Raw genomic sequence first — 27642 nt, forward strand, 5'->3', positions numbered from 1 at the left:
ACCCTTTGCAAGCATACGTTTGCAATACATCTTCTCCATCTTGTCGCTCCGTTCTATGTTCGTTTAACGCTGTCTAATATTCTATGTTAAGGTGGTAAGCGTAGGCGATGCTCCTTTATAATGAATAATAGTTGGCTCATGATGGATTGGTGGTGGATTTGTGCTCTTAGAAGAGTGCAAAGAGGGGATTTGCTGGTACGTAGATGGGGATCATAGTATTTGCTTGCGGTTTTATCATAGAAGGGCACCCAAGCCATGCCCGAATTTGAATGATATCTAGGGTCATGTATGCACAAGTAAATCGAGTCCAGCGTCTTCGAATTCTCGTTGTGATGTATGGCACAGACGACATGAGAGTATGGGGTGTGCTGAGCTGCTTTTCTTAGAAGTGAGGCTGATCTTGAAGCTGCCCCTGTCTTGCTTCACGTGCTGCGAGTTGTGTGCGGAATTGCAGCGGCCAACTGCTAGTCGACGACACGTATGTACCTCCATACGTACTGGAAAATTAATTTAACCCCATTGAATATAAACGATCAGCATTGCATACGCCTGTCCCTTGTGCAACAGCGGTCAGCTCAAATTAGTGATTTGTGCCCTTTAGTCGTTCGCTTCGTCTTTCTGTCAGGCGTTGTTCTCAGCCAGTTCTCAGCGTCGGAATCATGTTGGTCTCCTTGACCGTTGGTAAGGTCGACGCGGGTGTCGCGGTCCTGCTCACCCAAGACAAGCGGTTGGTAAGCTACGTGCTCTGCATTTCACATTGTCCAGAGGCTGACTCCTGCCTCAGATCGAGTTTCCTTCTATCCTGTTGCCTTCTACCATCACGTCGGGCTCGATCGTCGACATCGAAGTGAAACAGAACCACGAAGCGGAGCAGAAGTCGCAAGCCGCTTTCGCCGCTCTCCAAAGGCAAATACTAAACACTTATGGTCTTCATGTCCCCGCGACGCCTGTCCTGCGTCTCCGCAATGCCACGCAAACCTCACTGGTCCTAGAATGGGATCCCATCCAGTTGGCTACAACGACCCTACGGTCACTTGCGCTCTACCGCAATGGAAGCAAGGCAGGGAACATACCACGCCCGCTAGACACCCTCAGCACCAAAATGAGCGGACTGGCGATCGATACCGAATATTCCTTCTACCTGGTACTCAAGACCAGTGGCGGCATATATACAAGCAATACCCTCACTGTCAAGACTCACGCTATGAGCAATCTTACGGGTATCACTGTCACTCCTGGCATACTGCCACCGCAACTAAGAGAAAGTCTCGAACTGGCGATCTCGCGCATTGGCGCAAGGATCAACGACACCGTCAAGATCGACACCACCCATTTCGTCTGCACAGAAGGACGGGGACGCGATTGGGAAAGGGCAAATGAAATGAATATCCCTGTGGTCAGGCCTGAATGGGTTGAAGGATGCGAAAGAGAGGGGAAAATCATCGGTGTTCGTGGATATTATCTGGATGCTGATCCTAAACAAAGACAGATCGGATCGAATCCAAGTCTTTCTGCACAAGCCGGTCGACCTTCCACCACGACTGCACCGCCTGCGCAAGCTCCTCACCAGGCGAACGAGCCTCAACGGCCGAAAGAACAGCAGCCAAAAAGTCCCGATCGAGAGAGCACTGTGAGCGGCGAACCAGGTCCCGAGGTTATGCCCACTCCACCCCCTCAGAAAGATCTTCCACCAACACCCGCCGATGATGGCGAAGAGGAAAGCGAAGAGGATGGAGAGGAGGAGGCTGAACATGAGATCGAGCATCCAACAGTGGTCGAACCAAAGGGGAAAGGGAAGGCCGCGGAGGTCGAGTCAGATCAAGAAGAGGGTGAGGAGGAGGATGAGGAAGAGTCCAACAATTCTCAGCAAGGGCCCAAAGTCGATGGAAAAGGGACCGAAATGGAGGATGTCGCATTGTGATAGCAATGGCGAGGGACTAAGTTTCAGAGGCCACTCACGAATTGGTTAGGTCGACAATATCTCCAAAACGACCAACAGCGGTTTGACCGTCTTTGGCATGGATTTTGAAGTGGCTGCAACCCGGCCAAGGGGCACATACGACACCTGCTTGTTGCCCAGCACGGGATCGACTACTCTTGCACGGAAAATGCCCCACGATGTTCCCAAAGCTGATGCCCCATGCGGGGAGAAAAGGGCAGTGGGCAGAGACTCTGGTCATCGATAGCCATCTCCCAAAGTCAAATCCGAACTTTTGCGAGCAAACCAACATGCTTCCCGGTCAGCCCACAAGGTCTATAGGGCGGACACTTTGCACCATGTGAAGAGGACGTCAAGAAGAATCAAGGGTTCACCAATGACCATCATCTCAGTTTTTGTCTCCGCACCCGAAACGTCCAATCCTCTTGCACAGCGCTGGACAGTTTTAGTTGTATGCGACTCTTGACAGGATTTGGCTTCCTCGAAGAAGGCCTGACACATGTCGACAACTGCTCAGCGGTAATTGTACGGGTGACCATCCAGATTCCGCACCAAAGCTTGCAGCTCTCGGGTCATTGCCAACAAGGCACAGCACGGCTCTCAGCAAGCCACAGGGACGACTGCGGGTGAAATTGGTGCATCTGAGCTGGCCCTGTTCCGGGGGTGTCAGCACCTTGATTCGAGGTCCAACTCGTCTCGTATTCCAGCCTCACTAGCTGCGCTGCTTCGACCACTCAGCGCTCAGCCTCGTTGCTGTACGGGTGCAAGCCAAGGCGATCAACTCGACCAAAATACTACCTGTGGTCTTCTTGCTCTTTCAGCTACACGATTTCGGGAAAGCATCTGCTCTAAAGACTTTCCTATTGTCCAGTGTTGCCATGAGTGCCATCTGCCCTTCGCGCGGTATAAGATGGGCTTGCACCTCCTGCTCCAGACCTTCTTCTTCCTCTTCTCTATCCAACTGTATACAAAACAATTACCCAACCAAGACTTTCCTTATTTTCATTTTCTTTCAGTCTCTCTCTGTCTCTCTCTCTCTCTCTCTCTCTCTCTCTCTCTCTCTCTCTCTCTCTCTCTTTCTGACTTTCATTTCCTTATTACACTCATTCAATCGTGTTCTAGTCGATCGGCGTACCTCAGATTTCGAGGTCCCCAAGCACGCTCATTCTAATCCATAGTTCCCGTCAAAGCAGGCATTCCAAGACAGCTACAACACGCACGATCTATCGTCGTCTCGACTCCTAGTCAATACTCACTTCATCCAAAGCCAAGAAGTAAACAGATCAAGATGTACGCTCACTCAATCGTCGCCGGGATTCTCAGCATTGCTGCCCTCGGCACCGCCGCTCCTCTGACTGGTCGCAGTCAGCCTGTCAGCTACATCTACAATAATGGCACCTCAACTATGACAGCACGTCCAATGAGTACCGGCGCCTCTAGCAACGGATCTTCCTATGGCTACTCCAATGGCACTTCATATAGCACCCCGCCCCACCCTGTGGCCACCGGTTCTGGCTCTGGCTCACCATACAATGCCCTGGGCAATGGTAATCAAGATCAACCCATTGCCACTATCTTTCCCGACTTCACTTCTCAATACACCGTTTCAACTGGTGCCGTCGCTTTCCACACCAGCCGCGGCCTGGTCTCCCGCTCCCATGGCAATAAGGGGAATGACATGACCACGCTGGTCACCTTTGAACTTGACACGATGTACAGCGGCAATCAATGTCACTTAGTCTTCGACCTGGGCAGTGACCCAACAAGTTATGTCACTGGAACCGGGAAAGCTCAGCTGTTCACGTCCCTCGCCCCCGCCACAGCCGATAGCGACAGCTGGCCCTCAGGCAACCTGCGAAACCAAGCTCTCGGCACAATCGACATCAAAGCCTACGGGCGTGCATCCTGGGAAGCAGGTTCGGGATCCGGCGCCAATGTCGACGGCAAATTCCCTTGCTCGCTGATTACGGGACAGATTTACGGCGGAGAGATTGTCCCCGTCGGGGATGAGGATACCATCTCTTGGACAGCCGGACATGGCGATGGACCGAAGATCCTCGTCTTCTAAATCAACAATTAAGGGCAAGGCTTTTTTACCTGGGTTTGGTCGAGTTGTATGTAATATGGTGCTTGCTACGTTGCTTCCCCTTAGAGGCTGGGGTTAGACTCATAATTGTTTGGAGACGGCGCTTCTGCAATTTTTATTATGATTATCACACAGCGAGCGAGCACGGAAAAGCTGGCATAGGGCAAGTTCACAGGATACCCACGACTTTGATACATGATGTGTTTGCAATCTGGAGGTATGGATGACCCCCTTTTGACAGGGACCTAGCGCGGACTGTGTTCTGTTCTGTCCTGTTCTTCTTTGACGCGGGACGCATATGGTCCAGAAATGATATTTCGTTAATTCGTCTACGCCAGACAGCCATTGTCTGTAAAATCTATCAGACACTCAATCTAATTCTGAGAGGGAAACTTTGCTCCGAACTTTGAAGAGCATTCTAATCCTGGCCAGTGTTGCCATTTTTCTTGAGCTACTGTGATATTTCGTGAATCGGGTATAAAACTCGACTCTTCTCTACTAGTACTACTATTCTGTGGGGCAGAGGATGGTATAGCATAATATAGTATGGTATAGTATAGTAATTATAAAGTAAATTATCTCGGTGGTTACTCCTTATGTACTTAGGCATGTGAGGCACGTGTAAGATATGTATATACACACGATAATCTTTACATGGCACTAATTAGGTAACCTCCTTAATTCCCTGCTTAGATCTCTCCTGATTTTGTTAAAGGATATTAAATATTGCCGTCGTGTCTATTAATTTCTACTTATGTGCGTGTGTAATGATAGAATATACATACTCGGTACACATACTATGATTGTACTTTTTGTAATATCCCACTTGAAACCGTTTCCAGGAATCGCTTCAAGACCTGTTACAAGGGGGCGACGAACGGTGCCTTTTGGCACTGCACTGCTTGGTTCTTCTCTTCCATATCCAATGCCACCTGCTTAACCGGCCTATTTCCTGGACCTAATCGCAGCAAATTCCTACACGCCGACTTCTGAATGTCCCAGAATGATCTCCCACATCCGATACTCTCATCACACAACCTTGTACACCTTCTTGCACCACCAAAAGCATATCATCCCAAATATGACCAGGCCGGCCGTGGTGCCCCAAAACCAGTTCAGGTTATCCACATCTTGACCAGGGACTTTGAAATTGCCACCAAACATGCCCGTCACGATGTTCATCGGGAGGACAATGGTTCCGAGCACAGTCAACTTGCCCAATACGTCGGCAGTCTAGCAGATGAATCAGTATAACGTCAATTGGAATGGCATTGGGACGCGACATACCCTCTCTTGTCTCTCGTTCATGTGAATGCTGACCTGGGCCAGGTAATTTCCGTGTGCCCTGGACAGCACCATCTCGTAGTGCGACAGGTTTCCAGTCATGGTCAAGATGTGGTCTTGAATATCGCCCAGATACAACCCGATTTCCGATTTGGGCGCGACTTCCCACTGCTCGTTACACCGCTTCGCGAAACCTTTGATAACATCCGCCTTGTTACCCAACAGTCTGTACAAGGACATGACCTTTTTGCGACACTCGCCTATACGCAGGAGCATGTCGATCCCACTGATTTCTGCCTCACCGGTTTCTGACTTCTTTTCATCCAGCTTCTTCTCACCGTGCTCCCCAGCAAGGAGATCGGTATTCTGGAATGCTCGGAGAATCAAGTCGTCAATAGTGTCAACTTCTTCTTCGATGTGAGTGATGAGTGGTCCAAAGACATCGGTGATGTCGTCAATTATGGCGTACGAGATCCAGTCTGCGCTGAGGATAAGATAGTCCGAAAGTTGGCGAATGCGTCTTCGCACGTTTGCCGGGTGTGGGATCTGGGAGAAGTGGAAAGTGACAATCCCATATCGAAAAACGCAGACAAACATGTTGATAGGTTCTAAGTAGTCCTCACTGTTGGTATCCTGCTCAAAGGTTCGATAATTGATAAAATAGTAATTGCGAAACAGCTCCACCTTCTCCCGAGCTTCTTGCATCATGATGTCCTCGGACGTAAGAGCATGAATTCCAAATGTTTTCGCTAGAACACGCATTTCCTGATCTGTTGGGCACAAGACGTCGAGCCAGAAAGTCGGCCGCGGACCATATTTCTTGGGCTTGGAAGGTCGAGTCGAAGCAGGTTTCTTCTGCGGTGTTGCTGTGCCCGAGTTCTTGCTCTTGTCCGAACTCTTTCCACTGGTCACAGGGTTCAACTGGAGGTGCGTTTCTGCGAGGCTAGGCATTCCGGATTGTGTCTCGACGACTGTTGTGCTTTTGGGGCTTTGCATTGCACTGGGGGTTTCTGTGACCTGACTGATCCCCAGCAACTCCTCTTCGTCCTCAGAACTTGATTCGATCAATTCGGGCGGATCAGGGATGAACAACTCGCGAAAAGTCCCACCGGGTTGTACCAACTCCGAGATCGTCTCAGCGTGGATCGTACTTTCAAATTCTTCGTTGAAATAAGTGTATCGGTATTGCTTGTCTTCTTCGACGTGGTGCCAGGCATTCTTCTGAGGCCGGAGTCTGCCCTCGACGAACACAGGCTCACTGACCTTCTTTGCCCGCCGCTCTCCTGCCTCCCTGGCCTCTTTCTCTACTCGACTCCACTCATCCAGAACCCACAGATTTGGCCACTCTCGTTCGCGGCGTTTTCGCCGCTGGCCACTGATATAGTGTTCCGGTGGCTGCACCCTATTATAATATTCATCCCCCGCCTCTGATACCTCATCCGCGGGAAAGCACACGTCTACCTCGGCTGGCATGGTCAACGATCGATGTCGTTGAACTCCACCGGGTCGAAGCCTGGGGCTCGGTGGTGCGGAATTCGGATCGTTGTCTCCATCACCGTCGATCATGATCAACGCATCTTTGTTGGCAGCATTGAGATTCCTTCGACTATCTGGCGAACGTGTGAGGAAATTGCCGTCGTCGACCATCACATCGCCATAGTGAGGTTCAAGGGTAGGACTGGGTGGGACAGACGGAGGATTGTTGACATCGTAGCCTGGATCAGACTTCGGGAACGAGTGTCCAGGAGTTCCGAGGGTCTTCTTCCTTTGCGGCTGCTTCGAAGACGACGATAGTGTAGATGTATGAGACTTGACCCTAAAAAGTCCATAGCCAGCCTCGACGGGAGTCTTGGGCTTTGCCCCACCAGAAACCAAGGGTGTACGGTCGTCGACGTCCTCATTATCTGACCCATTTGAACTCGAGGCATCGGGTTGAGTCCTTTGTCTCTTTTGCGAACTCGTGTCGAGTTTGGGCATAAGTGAGCTCCGATATGATGTAGCGAAAAGGGGAGTCAAGCGGCTGTCCCGCCGAGGACGCAACGTAGGTTGATCGCGGTGGTCCAGGAGCGCTTCACTGTCGAGGCTATAATCGCTGATGTTTCCTCGGTTGGTCTGGTAGAAGGGCGGATGAGCGCCTGGAGGCTCTTGCGCTTCTTCGATCAACGGGTCGTCCGTGGGCACATCTCTCCCGCTTTGCATTGCAGAGGTCTCTGAGGGAGCTGCAAACGATTGACGCCTGTTCCTTCTCTTTTTGCCCCCTCGGTGTTTTCTTTTCTTTTTGCCATCTGCATGCGCAGTGGAGACGGTGGAGAGTCGGGCATCGCCTGGAGCATGGGAAACAGACGGTTGACCAGTCCTAGCGGCGCTCATACTCGACTTGGTCTCGTCGCGTAATTGGGTAGGTTGGGAGGACTGGCCTCGGTTCGGAGGTGGGAGAGGATGCATTCAACAACGCACGAGGTTATTACTGGAGACGACCTGGCAAGGATGAGGCGAGGGCGTAACTTTGTAGATGAAATAAGAATGCCAGCGGAACCAAGACAGAACATGAGCAGATACAGCTAAAACGCATGCGAAGAAAGATAACCGGCAGAGAGAACACACCTGTGATCTAATAATACCCAGAAGTCATTATATTGATAGATAGGATCATGCTTAAGAGGTCAAGGCTTGACTGATATACACTTTGGCTATGACGTGGGTAACGGCTGGTGACAAGCGATTGTTCAAATGGCGCAGTCCTTACAAGGCTCCGCACGCGACACTTTCCTCGAAGCTGCAACGACCTCATTATCAACAACAGCCATATACATTAGTTGCACTATCTAGACAGGCACATAAAGGGAATCGTATCGTCGTCCATAGCTGCCGAGGAACTGTAAGCTTTCCCATCCATTTCATGCCAATAGAAAATGAGGCTGCTTTTGCAACAAGGAACCTCCCTCCTTTCCAACGACAACCACCAACACCATCGCCATGCAAAATGAAAACAAATTCCCGATATGCCCCGTCAACTTGCTCTTAACCATCAGAACATATTCTCGTTCCCTTCCATCCCGCTCATGGCAAGACTGTGCGTGCTCACAGCACGCAAACTCTTCGCATCACTGCCACCGCTGACGTGTCTCGCCGAGCTCTTCACTCGCTTTCCCTTATCTGGTCTTGCGATCAGAACCTGCGCAGGGCACACGACAATCTCCTCGTCTCCTACCCCATTGTCGTCCCCTTTCTTGACGACAAGCGGGAAGAGTACCATGCGCACCACCGCATGTTCACGTTCCAACTCCTCGTTGCTTGTCGTCTCGCCACTTCTTTCATTCATCAAGCTTGCATTGAAATACACTTTCCGAGCCAGGTCGCCATTGGTATCGTACTCGGGCTGCAATGGCGGTAGCATGATATATTCGGCTCGTTGGGTGCGCATCTCGATTGAGAGTTCTACCGCCGTGCGCATCACGTTGCGCAACGATCCCACAATCTGGTTCTCCAGATGCTGGGGTGGAGGGAGAAAGCGTGACAATGTCGAGAAAATCTCAATGGCCACTGCTTCGGTGTCGCTCTCCCGTTGCGCCTTGAAACTCTCTCGTTTGGAGAGCAACGTGAGCGTGAGGGCTCTCCATTGGTGAACCGCGCTCGGTGGTCCCACTTCTCCCAGATTCTTCTCCAGCTGCTTCAGTTTCTGCCGTTGATCACGGTCCATACCAAACAGATATCTAGTAAAGACATACTCCCAGATCATGGTCATCACCACCGACATGAAAACATCTCGTCGCTTGACCCGGTCCGCCAGATAGTCATCCACGTCTGAACCATCGAGTATCGCATTGTCGAATCGGTCCACAATCTTTTCATCTCGGACCTCATTTGTTGTGCGACAAAGCTTCAAGTCGCTGAACTTGGAAAACCGAAGTACCCACCCTTGTACTTGTTGACACAGCTTCTGGCACGCTTGATCAAAGTAATCCTCGTCGTGGAAAACAACCACATCGTCTGCCCCCCTTGACAGTATCTGAGACTGCAAGTCTCTGATCTTTCCTCTGGCAGCTTCAAGCTCTCCCCGAAGTCGTTCTATTTCTGCATTTTTCTCGCCAAGCGCTGTATCGATTTCGTGCCTGACGATGGACTCCATCCCAGTTGACAGCTCATTGTGCCGTGATCGCAGCGTTTCCAGTTCTTTCAAAGAGTCTTGCCATTGCGATTGCGCCTCATCGTAGTTTTGCCGGAGACTGGACAAGCTCTGTTCGTGTTCTCTTTTCAGTGACTCATGTGTCGCGATCAGGGATGCCACCTCTTGTTTGAGACGCGTGATTTCCGCGTCCCGCTCCTGGATTTGCGCGCTGAACGCTACTTCGGCGTTTTCACCTCGATTGCGTTCGAAATGAGCTTGTTCGAGTTGCTGTTCTGTGGCTATCTTTGCTTCGGCCAAGGAGCGATTCTCACTTGCGAGCTGGTCCAACTTCGCCTCAAGATCTCTTATTTGCTGCATGCTCTGTCGTTGTCGGATACTCGGAGGTCGTGTCGGAGAACGGGGACTACCGGGTAGTGAACCATACCCATCCTGCTAGCCTGTTAGGGATAACAATCAATATCTGGTCGTGTCAAACTCACATAGACATCTGCCATCTCCCTATCACGAGCAGCAGCCTTGCCCGCGCTCTGGGCATTGACCGGTGCTTGTGATGACCCCGACGCGAAATTGGCTGGGTCGTAGGGGGAGATTGAGGTGCTGCGCAGGTTGCGCAACGATGAGGTCCGAGACTTGCTTCTGCCAAGAGATTTAGCGCTGGGACTGGGCGAGTCACGTGAAAATGCTGCGGAGGCTACAAGCGCGGCTGCTCCAGCGGCTGCCACCAAGCCAGCTGTTGCAAGGCTGTCGGTCTCTGCAGGCTGTCGAGGCGTCAGATTTGTGGGAGGATTGACGAACGGATGTATCTGTGAGTTCGCCTCGTGTGATTCTTCATTGATGGCGTTGAGCGTCGTCTTGCCCGGCGAAAACGGGCGCATGATGTTGGCCTGTGTTGGCGAGTCAAAGCCCGACCGATTCCCCGGTGCTACACCTGACCGGCTAATCTGATTCCAAGCAAGTTGGTTACTGTCATCGTTGTGTGTAGAAACCTTTGCCTTTTGTTGCCTTAGCTCCTCCCGGCTGAGATGATGGCCATGAATACTGGGGCTTCTCTGAAGAGGACTTGCCATGGCTTGAGGACTTCTGTTCCGAATATCCGTGTTTATCGGGGATGGCATGGCGGGAGAGGAATTGAACAGAACCGAGGATCTGTCCTTTGAAGTGGATTCCACCGGCGAAGGCTTTCTTCTGGGCGTCTCTAGGCTGATCGACTGATCGACCTGGTGCCTACTCGTCACATTCTTGGATACATCCTCTGTCGAGCTTGTGGGTGATTGAGGCCGAGGCGGACGAAGGTTTATATCTGTGTGGATTTCCCTGGGGGTACCGAATTCACCATCTTGGATCGTAGGGCTTGCGACATAGCCACTGTCTCTTGCGGATGGAAAGTGACCTGATGATGGATCCGGCGACTCGAATTGGACACCGCTGTCTCTGTTCGATTCGGCATGGGCAAGCTTTGTAACAGGATCAAGCTTAGCAAAAGACCAGCCTGCGGACGGTTGCCGAGTGGGCGAGGGCGCCTTTCGCGAAGTTTCTCTGCTCGACTCGCTTTCTCCAGCACCAAATCCAAGTCCTGCGGCAACCCCGAGGGCAGTATCCATAATATCGTCGTGTTCAGGTGGTGGAGTAAGCGCACGATCCCTTGGTAGGTCTTCAGGCTCTTCTCCTGACCAAGCCGGAGGTGATTTTCTTCTCTTTCGTCTTTCACGTGTGGTCGCACTTACATCGGACAAATCTTCGGTATTCTCTTGGGCATGTGCTGGATCATCTGAAAATTCCCTGGCCTCATTGTGGATGATTTCAGGAATTTCAGGCTCTTGAGTTTCGGTTTGGTCGAGTTCCATCTTTGGCAGGACAATATCCTCGAGCCCTTCGGATATCCCACTTTTCTTCCTTGCCTTCTTGTCCTTCTTGCTCTTCTTGCGCTTCGAAGTATCTTTATTGATGCCAAAATCAGGGTCCTCGAGTCCGGTTGCGTCTTTTCCGTCTTTCGAGGCTGTGATTATAGCATCTGCCACAGCATCCTCCTGACCCTTTTTAGAAGTAGTGAATCGATCCTCTGACGTGATAGTGTCAATCTCTAACACACCTTGCCTGTGATCAATCACATCTTGGACACCAGTATTCGCTGTGACGAGCTCTACATGTGTATCTTGCACGTGAAAATTGCCAGACTCGTCCCGCGACAGCGTTCTTTTTGCTGGGTCGGCACCAAACATGCCCTGTGCGGAATCCAATATCATACTGGCCCTGTTCGCTCCTTCATTCAGCATACCATCGCCGATGTTGCTGGCGGGCCGCGCGGGATCAATCTCCATCTCACGGGGCAATGTATCACCCACATGCTCAAGTTTGGTTGTCGGCGATGCAGCTTGCTCCGAGGTAGATATCGGATCAATTGATTTGTCTAGAGCACGCTGGCCAGGTATGTCCCCTGCTTCACGAAATAGAACGGCCGACTCGTGGGTGTCCGACGCGTTATTGGTGTAGTCCTGAGAAGGTAATGATCCTTGATTAGCGGAGGCAATTGAATCCATGTTATCCCCGGTCTTCATCTCGGGTGACGCCGTGAGGGGGACCGGAGTTTCGAGCTTGCTTTCAGCGAGACCTTTCTCCCGGTCAGTAGGAAGTGCCTCCATGCAAGCAATTTCATCAGTCCGCGAGATTTCTGGCTCTGTAGGTGGTGCCGTTGTCGATGTCCCAGAGGCAGCTTCAGCTGTCTGATCCTCATTTCCTGTCCAAGCAAGGACTGACTTCCTCTTCTTGTCCTTTTTGGACTTCTTCTTGCTCGATGCCGGAGCAAAGAATTCAGCACTGTCAGTCTCCAGGGTAGGGACCTCGTTACGTTCTGCCATGACAGCGTCCATGATCTCCGGCGATACGGTCCGTTGCATTGGTGTTTGCACGGCCGACATGAAATCGTCATTGGAACCCGGTGTTGCTGTGCCTGATGTTCCGAATTCATCAGCAGCAGTAAAGGCTTTACTGCCCCTACCCTTCTTCTTGGACTTTTTGCTGGAGAATCCCCATTCAGACTCGGGCTGAACCTCTGTGAATGTTGATGACTTGCTGGGTTTCGCAGGCATATCGTCTCGCGGTGTATCGGCTCCATTCTCCGCTCTTAGGTCTTCAATATCATTGGTCTTCGGCTCTTCTTCGAGCACTGTTTTCCTTTTGCTCTTCCTCTTCTCTTTCCGAGACGACTTCGTAGACGCCAAGTCTGGTGTGACAGAGTCAAGCTCCTCCGCGTGAGGAATGCATGCAGTGGTGTTCTCCAATTTTGTACCCTCCAGCATTTCGGATTCGGATTCGGGGGGTAGCAAAGGTGCATCGGCCGCATTCATCTCATCCGCAGTCGGTGGGGAAGTCTGTATGGCGCTTGGGATTGGAAATGCCGACCCAGAGAGTGTGTCCTCTGTAGGCTCGACTACAGGTAGAGGCTGTGAAGCTGCTCTCGCCGTAGCTTTTTCGGCAATGTCACGTTCGGGGTCAGTTTCCAGAGAACTTGTGCCGATTGAAGTTACCATGGCTTCTGTGTCGGGCTGGAATTTGTTTGCGGTGGTCTCTTCGACTTTTTCCAGATTGTTCTGAATTGTCGGCTGTGGTTCATTCACGTCGCCCTCAAGTGAGAGTGTCTTCCGTTTCTTTTTCTTGTCTTTCTTTACCCGTTTGGTTGAAGCGAAAGTGTCTTCGTCTGCTACAGTGTCATTTGATTTTTCAGCAGCTGGATCTTGTTCTGGAGAATCGACCACTGCGAGCTCCAGTTTGGATTCCTTTGCGTCGACCTCAGGTCCTACATTTCCCGTTTCCCGAGGCTCGGACACAGGCTCCTCGTATGTAGATCGACGCTGTTTCTTGTTCTTCTTCTTCGACCGCGACGGGACCACTTCCTTTGTTATGTTCTCCACCACCACCTCCTCCTGTGCTGCACTTGGTGCTTCTTGCACCTCACTCTCCACGCGCTCTAGCGGAGGAGCTTCTCGGGATTGCAGATCATCTGCTGGGAGTGCCTTCGTTTCATCTGGGATTGCGATCTCATCGGGTTGCGGTGGTCCGGCTTGCATTGATATCGGTGTTTCCGGCGGATTTCCTAGAAAATTTTGCGCCTGCATCCTTTCTGTCAAAATTGGAGCTTCTGAAGTCGACAATCCTTCAACATGCGCCGAGTCGGTGTGGAGCGATGCTGGGGCTTCTGCAACACTTTCGGCGCCGACGTCCGCTCTTTTGTCTTCTAAGGGCGTTGTGGTGGGCGCATCGGCAATGGGATGGCTCGGCTCAATCTTTTTGTTTTCATCTGCTTCGATTTGTCCAAATGCCACCGCGGGAAAATCCTGTGCTGAAGTTTCTTTGGAATCTTGACTATCCATTCCCGCATGCCTTCGGAGGATTGTGGCGTCCATTGACGTCTCATATTGTCGTCCTGCACCGATGACTGATCTGGAACCGGTGTCGAGAACGGCATCATCAGAGTGCTGTTCCTCGTTCAAATCATCTGTGTGGGACGGGTCTTCAACATCGTCTCTCAATGTCGAGAACAAAGGATTCTCTTCTGGCTGTTCACCTTCAACAACGCTGATGCCACTAGCTGATGCCTTCACTGATGCCGGCAGTGCCTCAAAGTCCGCAAAGGCCAGCGGCCGCTTCTTCTTTTTGCCCTTTTTCTTGGTGACGTTCCATCCCTCTGGCTCAAGCCCCTGGTCGGGCATTGCTTGTGGTGTTGCTTCGTCCAAGGCCTCCACGTTTGTCGATTCAATTTCTGCCGTGACTCCCGTACACTCGGCGTTACTGTCATCCCAGGAAAGTTGCCGCTGGTTCCTTCCGCCGTTCTTCGATTTCGATTTCTTCCGAGTTGACATTTCTTTTTCAGCAATAGGCTGCTCAGCTTCAGGGGTAGTGGAAGAATCAGCTTCTTCCACAGGTTTCTCAACCGCTTCTTGTTCTTCAGCCTTCTCGGCAGCGGATTGACGGGCCTTCTTCTTCCCTTTCTTTGCCTTTTTGCAGGAAGAGTCTTCGTGTTCGAAAACTTGATCTGTTGAAGTAGTTTCAGCGGTGTTACACATAGCCACTCCTTCTGGAGTTCCAGCAATTGACCCCGCTATCTCGGGCACCCGCCTCTCACGTCCATCCACAAGTTCAGCCTCGCGTCGGACAGGTTCCGCTCTACCAGGCTCTTGCAGTGGCTTTTCGACTTCAGTTCTATCCTCTTCGGAGACCGTTTGTACCTTCCTCGGCTCTTCCACATATCCAGCTGCCTGTGGTTGATTACCAAGACCTCCCAGAGAAATGGAAGGGTTTGTTCCTGGCATTGAGGGAGTTGAAACCATCTGGCCTGCTCCTGCTGGAGCTAAATCTTGCTGAGCTATAGGTTCAGCTACTGGCTGCTTTTCCGGAAGATTTCCATTCTCTTCCTCCTCCACATTCTCGATATTGCTTTCGACATCCGGATCATTCTGCAGGCTGACCTGTCCGCCAGCCTGGGGCAGACTCACCTCAGCAGATTTTAGTTTCTGGCCCTTTTTTCGGTTCTTTTTCTTTTTGTCCGAAGGAAGCGACCATTCTTCATCTTGATCTCCGAGAGCAGAAGGGACGTCCTCTCCTTTGGGGGTTTCAACCGTTTCCGACATTTCAGTTTCCTCGATGGCTGAAACCTTAGCGATATTGTCCGCTTGTGACCGAGAAGCATCTTCACTCGAGGCTTCAAATTTCGGTTCAGGCGTTGCGGGTTCGATGTTGGATTGTCGCTTCTTCTTTTTCTTGTCCTTCTTCGACTTTGTAGATATCGATGGCAGGTTATCTTCCCAACTAGTCTCGGATTTCTGTTGTTGAACCTCTTCAGAGTCTTCTTCCATGGTCACCGCGTCACCTTCGGGTTGAGCAGCATCGATAGCATCTCCAGTCATTGGTTCAATAGCAAGCCTTGATTCACTTGCTGCCGTGTCAATTGAAGGAGGATCGGCCAGAGATTCTGAGTCGATATTCATACCGTTGCTGAGATCTGCTACTGTTTCTACTTGTGGCGTATCAGCAACTTGGGTTGATTGTCGCTTCTTCTTTTTCTTGTCTTTCTTTGCCGATACATACGTTGGTGCCATACTCTGCTCACTGATATCTTCTGTCGTAGCCGCCGCGTCTTGCATCTCTCCTTCGGGCAAAGTGGACTTGGTGATACTGGGCTCGGTGGACTCATCGAACATTGGCTCTGGTTCATCTGACACGGCTTGGGTTTGACTGGACAGAGGACTATGCTGGATTGTTTCTGCAACGAGGGTTGATTGCCGTTTGTTTTTCTTCTTCTTTTCTTTCCTTGATCGCTTCGATAAAAGACCTAAGTCTTCCTCTACCACATCCTCAGATGATAGTTGCTGGCCAGGGGTAGACTCGATAGCAGTCTCAGTAGGGCCTCTAGCCCCTACGCCGTTCACTTGTCCAACAGAAGAATCAAGAGAAACCTCAGCAGGGTCTTCAATATCAGTTTCACTGATTGGCTCCCTCATAGTTTCAGTAGAAGCTCCAATTGCTCCAATATATGTTTCGAGATCGATCTCGGCACTCGGTTCAGTAGCAGGTTCATTGACTGGCTGAAGAGTAGGTTGATTGATAGGGTCAGAATTGGGCTCGAGAGAAAATTCAGGAAGTGGCTCTCGGGTAGGCTCGACAGCAGGTTCAACAGCAGGTTCAACAGCAGGCTCATCGGTAGATACAGGTATAGGGTCTGTGGCAGACCCGATCTTAGGCTCGATCGGGGACTCGGGAGGATGCTCAAAGATCTTTTCTGCAAGAGGCTCGCCAGTTGATTCAGGAGCAAGTTCACTGGCACACTCAGCAGCCAGTTTGTCAGTCAGATCAGTTGTAGCCTCGGTCGTTGGATTGACAGGAAATGACAGGGTTGCTGCCTCTGGGGGAGGATTCTCGAGTGCCTGAGGTTCAGGAGAATCACTTGTCCCGACAGGTTCAGGTACTGACGTCTCATCAGTAACAGCACCGGATACAGAGAAATCGTCAGCCTTGGTGTCAGCCTCGTTCTGAGCAGACTGCATTGCCACGTCGGGGAGTCTTTCAAAGCTAGATGCTAGTGTGCGAGGCATTTCTTCCGCGACAACCAACGTTGGATGGAGATCAGTACCGCTTTGAGTACCGTTGCCTGCTGGTTGAAGAGGAGCATCATCATGTTCCGCAGGCTCTGTAGACAGGACCGTAGCAATTTGTTGTTCGACAGCGCTCGTGTTCTGCTCTTTAGAATCGGGGCTGGCTTGACCTTCTCTAGTTTGCGGACCTTGGGCATCCTCGATTTTTTCGTCCAAATCTGGAACTGTATCTGAGCCTTCAACTTGTTCTGCAGTTTGTTCTGCAGCTGGAGTAGATGAAGTTTGAGGTAGTCGGTCACCGCTCTCAGTCCTAACATCGTCGGCCGATCCAGCTACGTCACCATCAAACAAGGACTGCCGCTTTTTTTGGCCCTTAGACTTCTTGGATTTCTTCTTAGAACCGGGGCTGTCACCAATATCTTGAGGCTCTTCCCCACCCAAAGCTGGCTGGGACTCGAGTTGAATCTTAGCGACTTGTGTTGTCGGTGCTTCTGTGGTTGATTCTTCGTGTGGGATACCAGAGTTGGCGACACTGTCTGCAATTTCTCCATCTTGCGCCGAGGAGTAAGATTCGGTGCCTTTCAATAAGGTAGTGCGTTTCTTCTTCTTATCCTTCTTGAATTTTTTCGTCACAGGGAATGTATCGTCATCATGGCGAGGCTCATCTTCGGCAAGAGCTAGGTCATCTGGAGGTGGAGCTCCAGCTGATGCCGGTTCTGTTGGCGACTCTGTGTCCTTATTGTCCCCACCAGCTTCAAAGACCATTGGCTGTGTCACGATTTCATCTGACAAAGACGCCTCCTGACCAGATCCTGAATTCTGGAGACCATCAGAAGCAGAAGCTCGCTTCTTTTTCCTATCTTTTCTCGACTTTTTCGATGTGAAAGCCCACATATCTTCGTCCTGGTGTGCCATCGACTCTTTGATGGAGGTTTCATCGAGTGGTGACTTTGCGCTCGCCGGGCCTTCATCATGGATTGAAGCGGCCTGCGGTTCTTCCATCCCCTCTTCTTTGACGACCGATGGTGGGTTTGGCGCAGGAACCCCTGGCTCGTCATGGACTTGCTCGCCCTCACCTATAATAGGGATGACTCCAAGCTCTGGGCCCAGGTGTTTTGCAGCTTGTTCGTCTTCTGCTGAAGGGAGTTCTGGTAGAGGCTCTCCGGATGTGGCTGCCACTTTCACCTCTTCTTGTGTTTCACCTGGAGGGGTCACAGCATGGACCAGCGCAGTCGCATTAGTTGGCTTCAGATTAGCTCCCGCAGCTTCTGGTTCCTCTAAAGATGTATAAACATTATCTCCAGAAAGCTTTGTGGATGTGAGCGGACTTTCAGCTCCGACCAGGTCAGCGGGAGTGCTGACATCTAGCGTCTGGTGTTCGTCTGAATTCCCGTCCTCCTGAAAGGTACTGAGTAATGTGTTCGCTGCCCCTGGAGTTTGCGGTACTTGGTCCCCAGCGACCTCTGAACTAGAACTGGGCTTTGAAGAGTCAATTGCAACTTTTCTGGAGGTCACATCGATCGTTTCCGGTGTCAATAACTCGGAAAGTGCCTGAGATTCCTCGATCGCCTCTGGTTCTTGCACACCTTGTTCCGTAGAATTGGGCTCTTCAATCTGACTTGACACATTGGCTGCTTGGTCCGTTCTTGGTTGTTGCTCAGAGGGTAGGATAGTAATAGTAGATGGATCTTCTCCAGGTGTCTGTCGGCCCGTTTGCTCGATCGTCGACGGCGCATCCATTTTTTTCCTAGACTTTTTCTTCTTGCCCGACCTTGAAGTCGTCTCTTGGACATAACCTGAGTCCTGTTGGACTGTGTCTGCAGAATCAGCGGTTCTCTCCAGTGAGCCAGGTCCCTCTAATGTCGGCTGCGGGGGTTCATCTGAGGGACTCATGGGAGTGGACTGTTGAAGGGCTGGGTCAGTGACCTGCTCAGCCTCTCTAGTTTCGGTTTGATCAACCCCTGTTCCAGTCTCGTCCCAGTCGTAAGACTGAAGTTGTTTCTTTTTCCCCCTTTTGGCCTTCTTCATTTTCTTCAAATATGCACCGCCACTGTCATCTTCGGGAGTCGACGACAAGGTTATCGTCCGACTATCAGTATCGGTAGCCACGGGAACATCGGAACACTCTTTGACATCGCTAAGTGGTATGTCTGACTCACTGATTTTGATTTCAAAATCATCGCCAAAGGGATTTGGCCCTTCTCCTGCTGATGCGAGCTCTTTATTGACCTCCCCAGACAACATTGGCTCTGATGTTTTGACATGGAATTCTCCCAATGGGGGTTGCGAGGTTTGATCAGCGTCAACTGGCGCTGAGTCTGATTCCACCAGGCTACCCGATGCTAACGCCTTCTTTGCTTTCTTCTTGTTTCTTTTGTCTTTCTTCGAACGCCCGACATCCGCTTCTGTCCTAAGTATCTCTGAGACTTGCTGCGTAGAGACGGATGGGGTCTCGCCTTCTTCTCGGATAGTGGACAAATGAGTCCCTCCAACATCAGGAATCTCTGGTTGGAATGCTTGGTAGGCTGTTTCGACAGATGCGCCCTCAACCAAGCCTCGAGCTTGTACGGCTCCCTTGAATGCCTCTTCAAGAGGATCACGGCTTGATTGTGCGATACTTGATAAAACACCTTCTGCAAGAGGTTGCTTGAGCTCCGTCTGATCGGCCGCTAGATGTTCGTTGATATCGACGTGATGTTCGACTTCTGGATGCGCTGATGAGTCAGAATCTAGTGCCGGAGTAGATTCCGTCGGCTGGACGTCCAGTGCGTCTTCAAATGACTCTGTGGTGCCAGAAGTAAGTACCTCGACATCCCGGATATCCGAAACAATCACGTCTTTGGGCTCCCCTATTTTGGGATCTTTCACGTCAGCTTGCTCTGCGTTCACGTGTGCTTCTGAGGGCGACGCTTCGTTGAAGGCCGTCTGCACATCTTCATCATCCTTGTCCCTTGCTTCCTGTAGCTTGTCTGATTCACTATCAACTTGGATTGCCTCTGCTTCGTAGATTTCAGGTTGCGGCTCCAAAGCCTCGTGTGGGTCTAAAACGGGTTCGGCTTGTTGCTCGAGACCTCGGACAGAATCCAAGGGTTCTGCTGCTCCAGATGGCGGAGGCACACTCGCTTCGTCGCCTTCTCCAGATTCTTCTTCGGATCTTTCTACCTTCTCGAGACTGGTTGTGTCATCCCTGACCATTTCACCGAGGCTGGTTGGGACAACATCAACTGACTTTGCCAGAACCGCTTGTTCTAGGTTGGACGGGGTTACACGTTCATTGTCGGCTGGCTTCTGCAAGCTCCGGGCCCCTAGATCCTCGGCGTTGGATGCAGGACTAGCGTTTGTTATCATGTCAGTGTCAAGCCTGCGCTTGTGAATCTCTGTGAAAACGTCTCGCCAAGCGTTAGTATCCAGGGCGTCTTTCGTGGGAACCTGCGATTCAGTACTCCGATGCATATCAGTGTTTGCTTGAATTGACTCGCGCTCCGTTTGTTGCTGAGAGGCCGTCTCATTGTCAATTCCTGTATTGTGAGCTGCTTTGGACCCGGACTCTGGTGTAACATTCATGGACTCCAACTTTCTGACCGTTCCGGTTTCATCCGCCGGGCTATCCTCTTGCAACTTCTCGAGCACTTCATGGGAGGCGACGGCTAATGCAGAACCAAGAAGCGCACCAGCAGCTGCTGTAGCGATTCCGTCCTGCCACGATACTGATGTTGATCTTGGAGTGGAAGCGCTCCTTCGACCCCTACTCTGACTTCGCGTCCTCGCGGGAGACAGACTCCTACTTCTTGCACTCACGTAGTCCTGATCGACGTCCGTGCTTGCGACACTGGGGAGGGGGCTATGAGGCACAACTTCCTCGTCCACCAGAGCTTCGTCGTGAAAAAAGGCTGGATCTTGGAGCAACTCGCTCGGTGAATGGAACTCATATTTTGGCTTGGGCTTCTTTTCTTGATCACGAGCCCTTTGTGCTTCACCAGGCACTGGTGTGGCTGATCGAGAATCCAGATAGTCTGGTGATTCTCGCCGTTTTTCACCATCATCATGCCAATACGAGTAACTGTGTCTCCTGCCATGTTCACGAAAGCTTTCCGCGCTGATGCGTGACGGGGTGAAGGAGTCGGGCTGGTTTTGCAGATAAGCTTCTGCGCGAAGATCTTCCATGGACGGATGGGCGGAGCTGGTTTTGCTTGATGGCAACGATGGGTACTCCTCCGAAAGTTCCGGTGGCGCTGCTCTCGCATAATTTTGTCTCTCTACAAGATACAGCGGTCGGAATTCTTTGCTCGAACGAAATTCCGTCGACTTAGGCCTTCCTTGTCGAGTTCGTGGGGTGGTCAGTGGCGAGCTTGGAGACATCACTGGCGAACTCATAGAGAAGCGTGGGTTAGTGGGCGAGATGGGAGGCCGTCGGAAATGCAACGGCACAGCGGTTGGGGAGCTAGCCACCAGTGGGCTGGAAGGGATATCGCCTGTCCGTATAGCAGACAAGCGTCGAGAGGCTGCGGGTACGGGAAAGGGGCCCGAAGAAGATTCCTTGAGACTCCGTTCTTCCTCGCCAATGCCAGTTGCTGGCTCGTCAGGCAAAATCCCCGAATGAACATCCTCCATCCAAGTTGTGGGGAGAGCCGCGATGTGCTCGTTCTCTGTAGGACTGATTGTTCCATGTGCGTGGACACTACTGACGGGGTCGGGCGGTGAAGACGTGTCCGTCTCAGACATTTGCCCCGAGACACCATCAATATCCATTGGCGTATCCGTGACCATTGGTTGTGGCATTTCGGGGCGACTTGCTAAAAAAGACTCTTGTTCTGTCATGTCCTGAGGCGGTGTTTCTGCGGTTTCCTCGGCAGAAACAAATCCGTCGTCGACAGTCTGGTCATTGGATGTCTCGTTTTGCTCGGCATTCCGGGTTTGACGATCTGGGCTGTGTCGACCCCTTCTAGCTGGTTCAGATGCTGCAGATGCGACATCATCAAACTCAGGTTTGTCCCTTGACCTGCGTTTTCTTCGAGATTCGGATTTCTCAGATCGTTCTCGATCCGCTCGACTGTCTGACTTCGAAGATTTTGCGCTCTTCTTGCTTGATGTACTGACATCACTCTTGTTACTGGAGAAGATATTGCTAAAAAAGCCACTAGACTCCTTCGGTCCTCCATCAGGCGCGTTGCTCACGATAGACGCGTTGTCTGCTTTCTGACCCCCGTCAGAGGTTCCGCGGTGTTTGCCTCGCGAGGTTCTCTTATCATCCTTGCGGTTTTGGCCCGTTGCTGGATCCTCAACAAGATCACCACTGCTGTGCCTTGACCTTCGCCTAGACTTTTCATTTTCATACAGATCATCGTCGGTACGAGATCTCCGAAGTGGTTCGAAGTCTGCACTGTCATCTGAGCGTCTATTCTCAGATTTCCTTAATGTCTTCACGCCCACGTCGCTCTTGGAGCTGGACTTCGACCCCTTCGACTTTTCTCGAAGTCGTTCCCATTCCTCTGGATCTGAGTGATATTCTCCCTTGGAATCTTTCTGTTGACGCCCCGAATTTGCATCACTAAGCGTAGCCCGCCCCCCGACTCGAGATGATAGAGCTTCGCCTGAACTGGGTGAGCTGATGTGGTCATGTTCAGCAGCATCCTTAATCAACTGGTTCGCAGCGAGAACAGCAGATGTACCTAACACCATGTCCAGTGCGGAGGTTTTGGATGAGACGCTCTTCGCGAGGTTGCGGTCACTGTCGGTGGCGTGTAATGGTTGTCTGGGACTGACATCGTCCCTGACTTCAGACGAAACTTGCTGTGGCGAGGGAGGTTCAAATGCATCTCCAGAAGAGCGGGAACGCTCTCGACGACGCAGTTCACTCTTGCTCGGTCTGGCGGCGTCAGACGTGATTTCTTGGTCAAGCAGGGCTGTTCTACTTTGGTCGCCCACATCTTCCAAGGCGAGAACAGTTGTCGGCTTAGTATCGGGTGCAACTGAAGGGGAATCGATCCCTGTGATGCCCGGATCGCTCACTGTTTCCGCAAAAGGGCTTTGATAAAGTGCTTTCTCTCTGTGGATCTCATCCGTCTCTGATGCAAATGAGTCTTTGTGCTGCTCTTCAAGATCACCATTGACCGGGGAAATAGCACGTTGAGGAGTAGACTCATGCTCCGTGCTATGGTGAGTTGTCTCCTGGGAGCCCTCCTTAGATTGAGGCTGTGGTTGTCCCTGATTAATTTCCTCAGCTTCTTTGTCATCGACCGTCCAAGTGCGGCTTATGTGAGGTCTGTCATCAATGACGGACACTTCCTTCTCAAGACTCTCTGCCTCTTGTTCATCCAGCGTCCAGGCCCGACCCACAGCTGGTCGCTGTTGTGAATCTTCAGTGACCGAAAATGGCACTTTGACAACTTCATCCGGAGATGGAAGATCTGCAGTTCTCTGATCTTGAAAGTGCGAATCAGGTCCGTACTCAGAGCGCTCGTATTCTGGAGTCACGACTTCGTAAACATAAGTGTCAGGATCTCCCCACGTCACTTTAGACTCCTTCCGTTCTAGCGGCTCACCAATATCATCGGATGCCTCGTTCGATTTGGGCTCGATGATGGGCGTTTCATCGCCCCTGATACTGTGGACACGGCTTCCAGGCGGTGTAGGCTCAATCAATCCAAGCATTGGGACAGGCCAAGGGTGTAACAATGGGTCGTCATCCGATCTAAGACCAAACGGACGATAGTTGAATGGGTCGAACGGATGTGAGCTTCCAGGTTTGGGTGCTCCAGGAGCAATTTCAACCACAGTTGCCCCGAACTCATCTCGGTGTTCAGCCTTGTCGTTGTGTTCTTTGAGATGCTCCTTGATCTCTGTGGGAACGAAGAAGGCACTATAATCGTCATGCTGGACCGGTGATGGCGTTGAACGAGCTCGCTGAGCAGCCATTCTGGCAATTCTTTCTTGCTGCGTCTCAGGTGGGGAAGAGACGTCCTTTTCTCTCGTCTTCAAGCTAGACTTTCGGGCGGGGATTGCTTCTTCACCCGACCGACTCCTGTCGTCTTGACTTGCCATAGCACCTATGGCCACAGTTGCTGCAGCACCGATGACAGAACTTTCGACAGCTCTCTTTATACTCGAGTCCTTCCGTTTCCGTTCTTCAGCCTTTTGGTGCTCCTGGTAGAGCCTCTTTAATTCACGATCGATCTCAGCCACTCGTTTGTCAGCATCCAAAGAGCTACCACCCGCGTCAGACGATCGTCCTGGTCTTGCTGGTATTTCGTCACGCATTGGCTTGCGAGCATTTTGTGTAGACTCCACGGGAAAAGTAGAATCTGTGGGCCTTCCTCGTCTATTGTCGTCAGACCTTGGGCCCCACCCCTTGTCCTTACCACTGGAGCGTTCCTCATTTTTGAGCTCCTCGTCAGTCAGGTTGAAATTGACGCTACTCCTCGGACCCCGGGAAGGAAGCTCAGGCGAGTTCGAATCTCGTGCAACATGGCTCGGGGTTCTCTGTCCTTTCAATGACGTCTGCCCTTCAAGCTGGATATCTTCTGAGATATTCTGGCCTATGAAAGGTGCGATAAGGGGAATCGGTTGGGGCTGCTGTAGAGGCACAGATGTTGACGATACCCTGGTAGCATAGGGAGAAGCAGCCTTCGACGGGGGATTAGACACTGATCGCGGTTCTAGCTCACGCATCGGATCTAGCGCGCTGTAGGTTGGGGGTGGATTTGATTCCTGCGAGAGTGCGTTAGAAGCCATCCAACCACCCAAGGCTCCTGCTGCACCCGCCACAGCGGCCGTTTCGATTGATGACGTGGGAAAAGATGGTGCGTCCCCGAATTTCGCCTGTCCCAAACTGTTCCGATGTCGCCTTTGGTCATCTTTTCTGAAGTTGTAATCCGATACTGATGCTCGGCCACCTTGAGCGAGATGCTCTCGGCTCTTGGAAGCAGAGAATCCTCCACCATACGCCATTGCTGTATCCACACTGCTTTCGGAGTCGACTTCACCATCTGTGTCATACCATTCGTCATCGCGTCCGTCAGTAGTTTCGTGGTCAGCCATGGAGATTCGACGACCATGTGCGTCCCTGCTGCCCGGGCCTACATACTTGTTAGCGTCATATTTTTGCCTACCTTTATGCTCTCTTCTGTTAGCCTCGTCAGCAAGCGCAGCACCCCTATTGAACAGGTCTTCCATCGGCGGCACGGGGTTGTTGCGATGCTGTCTGCCTTGTCTTTCTAGAAGTCGCCTCTTGGAGGGTTTCCGACGCACGGTTCCCTCACCATACCGTAGATCAGCGTCAGATGAGGAACTTGAGGCATTTGAGAAATTGAAGAGGCCCTTTGGTTTCTTCCCCTTCTTTGAATTAGCCGATGGGCTGGTGAAGAAGCCCATCAGACCACCTGGCCCGTCGTTGGTCGTTGACAGGTCGACATATGAATGCATTGGTGAGACTCGTTTGGAAAAATATCTCCTCCCCGAGCTTGGTGACCGACTTCTATGTTTCCTTTGACGCCGGGAGTCTGCGCCCAGAGCTGCAGCACCAACGGCAACCCCAGCAGCGCCCATTCCAGCGCTCAACACTGCGCCACGGGAGACAGTGTGTGAAGACGAGCTCGAGGACGACGAGCTCGATCGACCGGCGCGATGTCTTCTTTGGGTTGAAGATACGCTACTCCTACCCACTCTCTTTGGATCCTGAAATCCTGCATCATTGTCTCGCGAGAATGGTTGTTCGGCTTGAAAGCTGACTCGGCTCTGGTTCACAGGTCGCCCTGACTTCACCGAATATATGTCATCGAAGTCATGTTTATGTTGAACCACTGCTTGCCCAACTTTCGCCACGCCATGGCCAGTCAAGGCACCGACCACCATCTTCTTCTTGAGTGAGGAGGATTTTCGAAGATTTTCATCCGAGCTATGCCTATACATCTTGTCTACCCGTGTCGTACTCCCATACCGGCCCCCGGGGGATGGCTTTCGCCGCCGATAGTCATGTCTGCGAGGTGCATCGGCAGGTGAACTCCTGGGATCGAAGCAATATTTACAAACACCAATTGTCTCGGTGTACTCCTCAAATCGCGCTACTGCTTCGGGATCTCGCCACCAGTCAATGAATCGTCCAAATAGTCCCTGGTGTTTATGTCGGTGGGCATGATGCATCTGGTGACCATGTGATACAGAGTGATCATGTGCTAGTCCAGCCGTATCCGCTGAGTGTTGATGCTGGTGGAGTGAGGGCGTATTGTGAGAGTGACCAGAGACGTAGGCACCGGCTGCCGCTCCAGCAAGGGCCGCCGCGCCACCGTACAGACCTGCATTTGAATGCTGGTGTGAGACTCCGAAGCCGGCAGGCGCGGAATAGGGGGTTGATGTAACGTGTAGCCCGGCTGGAGGTCTGTTGGGCGTTTGATATGCACTGGCTGACGGTCCTGCACCTCCGCCTCCGCCTCCACCGGCATAATACTCGGCCGCTGCACCGATCGCAGCAGTGCCTGAGACTGGAAAGGAGCCGACCGCACCAGGAGCGACACCAAAAGGTGGTGCGTGGTTACCCAGAGGGCCTGGGCTAGATCTGGGACTCGCCCCATAGGAACCGTGCTTGGGAGGCTTGTTAGATCCCAAGCTCGGTTTCTGGTGAGGTTTGGAGGGCGTCGATTGCGACCCGATGTCGCTATCATTGTTGATTTTACCGAAATAGCTAGCAGCAGCACCGACTTGGCCCATACTGCTCGGCTCGGGAGGGGGTTTGGCTTCGATGGTGGGCTCCTGAAGATGGGCCTGTTCTGCGCTGGTGACAATGTTTGGGGCGTTGGGACGAACGCCAGGTTGGGAGGCTACTGACTCGCCCTGGTCACCATAGTACTCTGCCGCTAGTCCAGGTGGTCGGTATGGCTGAGAGTACGTAGACGGAAACTCTCCAGGAAACTGGTTTTGAGGTAGTGAAGCACTATTATGCCGGTAGTCGCGGGCACTGTCCTTCTTTTCACTAGACTTCCTGGTCCGACGAGAGTCGCGAGGGCTATCTTCTTTCTTCGGTTTCCATGACTCGTTATCTTCCGTGCTTCCCCGACTCCTTTCATGTTTCGTCCTTCTTTCAGTCTTGCTTGGCCGTCTCCGCGTGTCGTTGCGTTCGGATTCTTTTCGCGTGTCATCTCGGTATCGACCAGATATCTGTGAGGGTTCGTCGGTGATCGTTGTGGCATAAGTGGCATCGGGCTCTTCATGGTAGCTGGGACGGCTGGATTTTCGGCGCGACGAGGTTGTCGTCGCGTCTGGGGCGAAATGTCCGGTTGGGGAATCCTGATCATCATTTCTCGGTCGCTCGTACCTCGAAGATGCCTCTGAGCCGGCCCGCTGCCGGCCTGAGCTGGATTTTCTCATGGCACATCAGACGGAATCGTAGAGGCGTCAAGGCGGTGTCGACGTGTAGAATTGGATCAATGAAATAGAATAAATGGGTGTCGGCGGCACTACTCGTATCATTCCTACGACGCGACTGATATTGTTCGCCGTTCAATAGGATAAGGAGGATTAGAAAAGATGTTTGTCCTGCGCAAGTGATTCAGAGACAGTTAAGGCCTGCTGCGCTGGCAGCTGCGATGATCGAATTGTCAGTCGTGTTTTGCAAGTGCGACTACTACGAGTTTTGAGTGGCTGGGCCTGGCGAGCTGGCTACCTGTTGTAGCCTTGGGGGGGAAGCCTGTCTAGTACCGAGTAATTGCACAACCCCGAACTCCGACAAGCTTGGAAATCGTCACAGAAATTAATTAGGGCTCGCCTAGGTGCCGTGGGTGCGTACCTAGCGAGCGGTAGGGAGCGGCCACGACCCTCAGTCGGGAAACCCACATCACCGCCACACGAGGCAAAGCTAGAATATGCTTGGATTGACGATCGGGCACTTCATCTAAGCTCTGTGTATTGTTTATAGATGGAGTCACTGAGATCGGACACGCGTTTACCTAGGTAGGAGATTGAAGACAAACCACCCCTTTGCTTGTTGCACACTCGTCCTAGTCGTGCGTTCAGCTCTACTTGGGTGAGGGCGCCGTTCATAGGCTCTCTTCACATGGTTCAGCTGGACAAGGGGGGCACGGACGTTGGAGATGCTCATATTGATTGGAGCATTAGGAACCCAAAGGTT

General features: G+C 51.8%; 4 protein-coding genes across 4 annotated transcripts; 2 read left to right on the forward strand and 2 right to left on the reverse strand.

Annotated features, from left to right (window-relative positions):
- Positions 1-659: 659 nt before the first annotated feature.
- AYO21_09825 (hypothetical protein) lies at positions 660-1921 on the forward strand (the record flags this gene model as incomplete). The annotated part of the gene is made up of 2 exons (XM_022659754.1): positions 660-731; positions 785-1921. 2 exons carry the CDS (start codon positions 660-662, stop codon positions 1919-1921), a joined length of 1209 nt encoding a protein of 402 aa, XP_022507917.1.
- A 1306-nt stretch (positions 1922-3227) lies between these two features.
- On the forward strand, positions 3228-4007 carry AYO21_09826 (hypothetical protein; the record flags this gene model as incomplete). Its single annotated transcript, XM_022659755.1, has 1 exon — positions 3228-4007. The coding sequence occupies one exon, from the start codon at positions 3228-3230 to the stop codon at positions 4005-4007; it is 780 nt and encodes a 259-aa protein (XP_022507918.1).
- Positions 4008-5054: 1047 nt separating this feature from the next.
- Positions 5055-7508, reverse strand: AYO21_09827 (hypothetical protein; the record flags this gene model as incomplete). The annotated part of the gene is made up of 2 exons (XM_022659756.1): positions 5055-5258; positions 5313-7508. 2 exons carry the CDS (start codon positions 7506-7508, stop codon positions 5055-5057), a joined length of 2400 nt encoding a protein of 799 aa, XP_022507919.1.
- Positions 7509-8337: 829 nt separating this feature from the next.
- AYO21_09828 (hypothetical protein) lies at positions 8338-26882 on the reverse strand (the record flags this gene model as incomplete). The annotated part of the gene is made up of 3 exons (XM_022659757.1): positions 8338-9867; positions 9918-17800; positions 17852-26882. 3 exons carry the CDS (start codon positions 26880-26882, stop codon positions 8338-8340), a joined length of 18444 nt encoding a protein of 6147 aa, XP_022507920.1.
- Positions 26883-27642: the final 760 nt, after the last annotated feature.

The sequence above is a fragment of the Fonsecaea monophora genome (assembly GCF_001642475.1).
Source record: "Fonsecaea monophora strain CBS 269.37 chromosome Unknown Scaff103, whole genome shotgun sequence".
Taxonomy (NCBI): Eukaryota; Fungi; Ascomycota; class Eurotiomycetes; order Chaetothyriales; family Herpotrichiellaceae; genus Fonsecaea; species Fonsecaea monophora.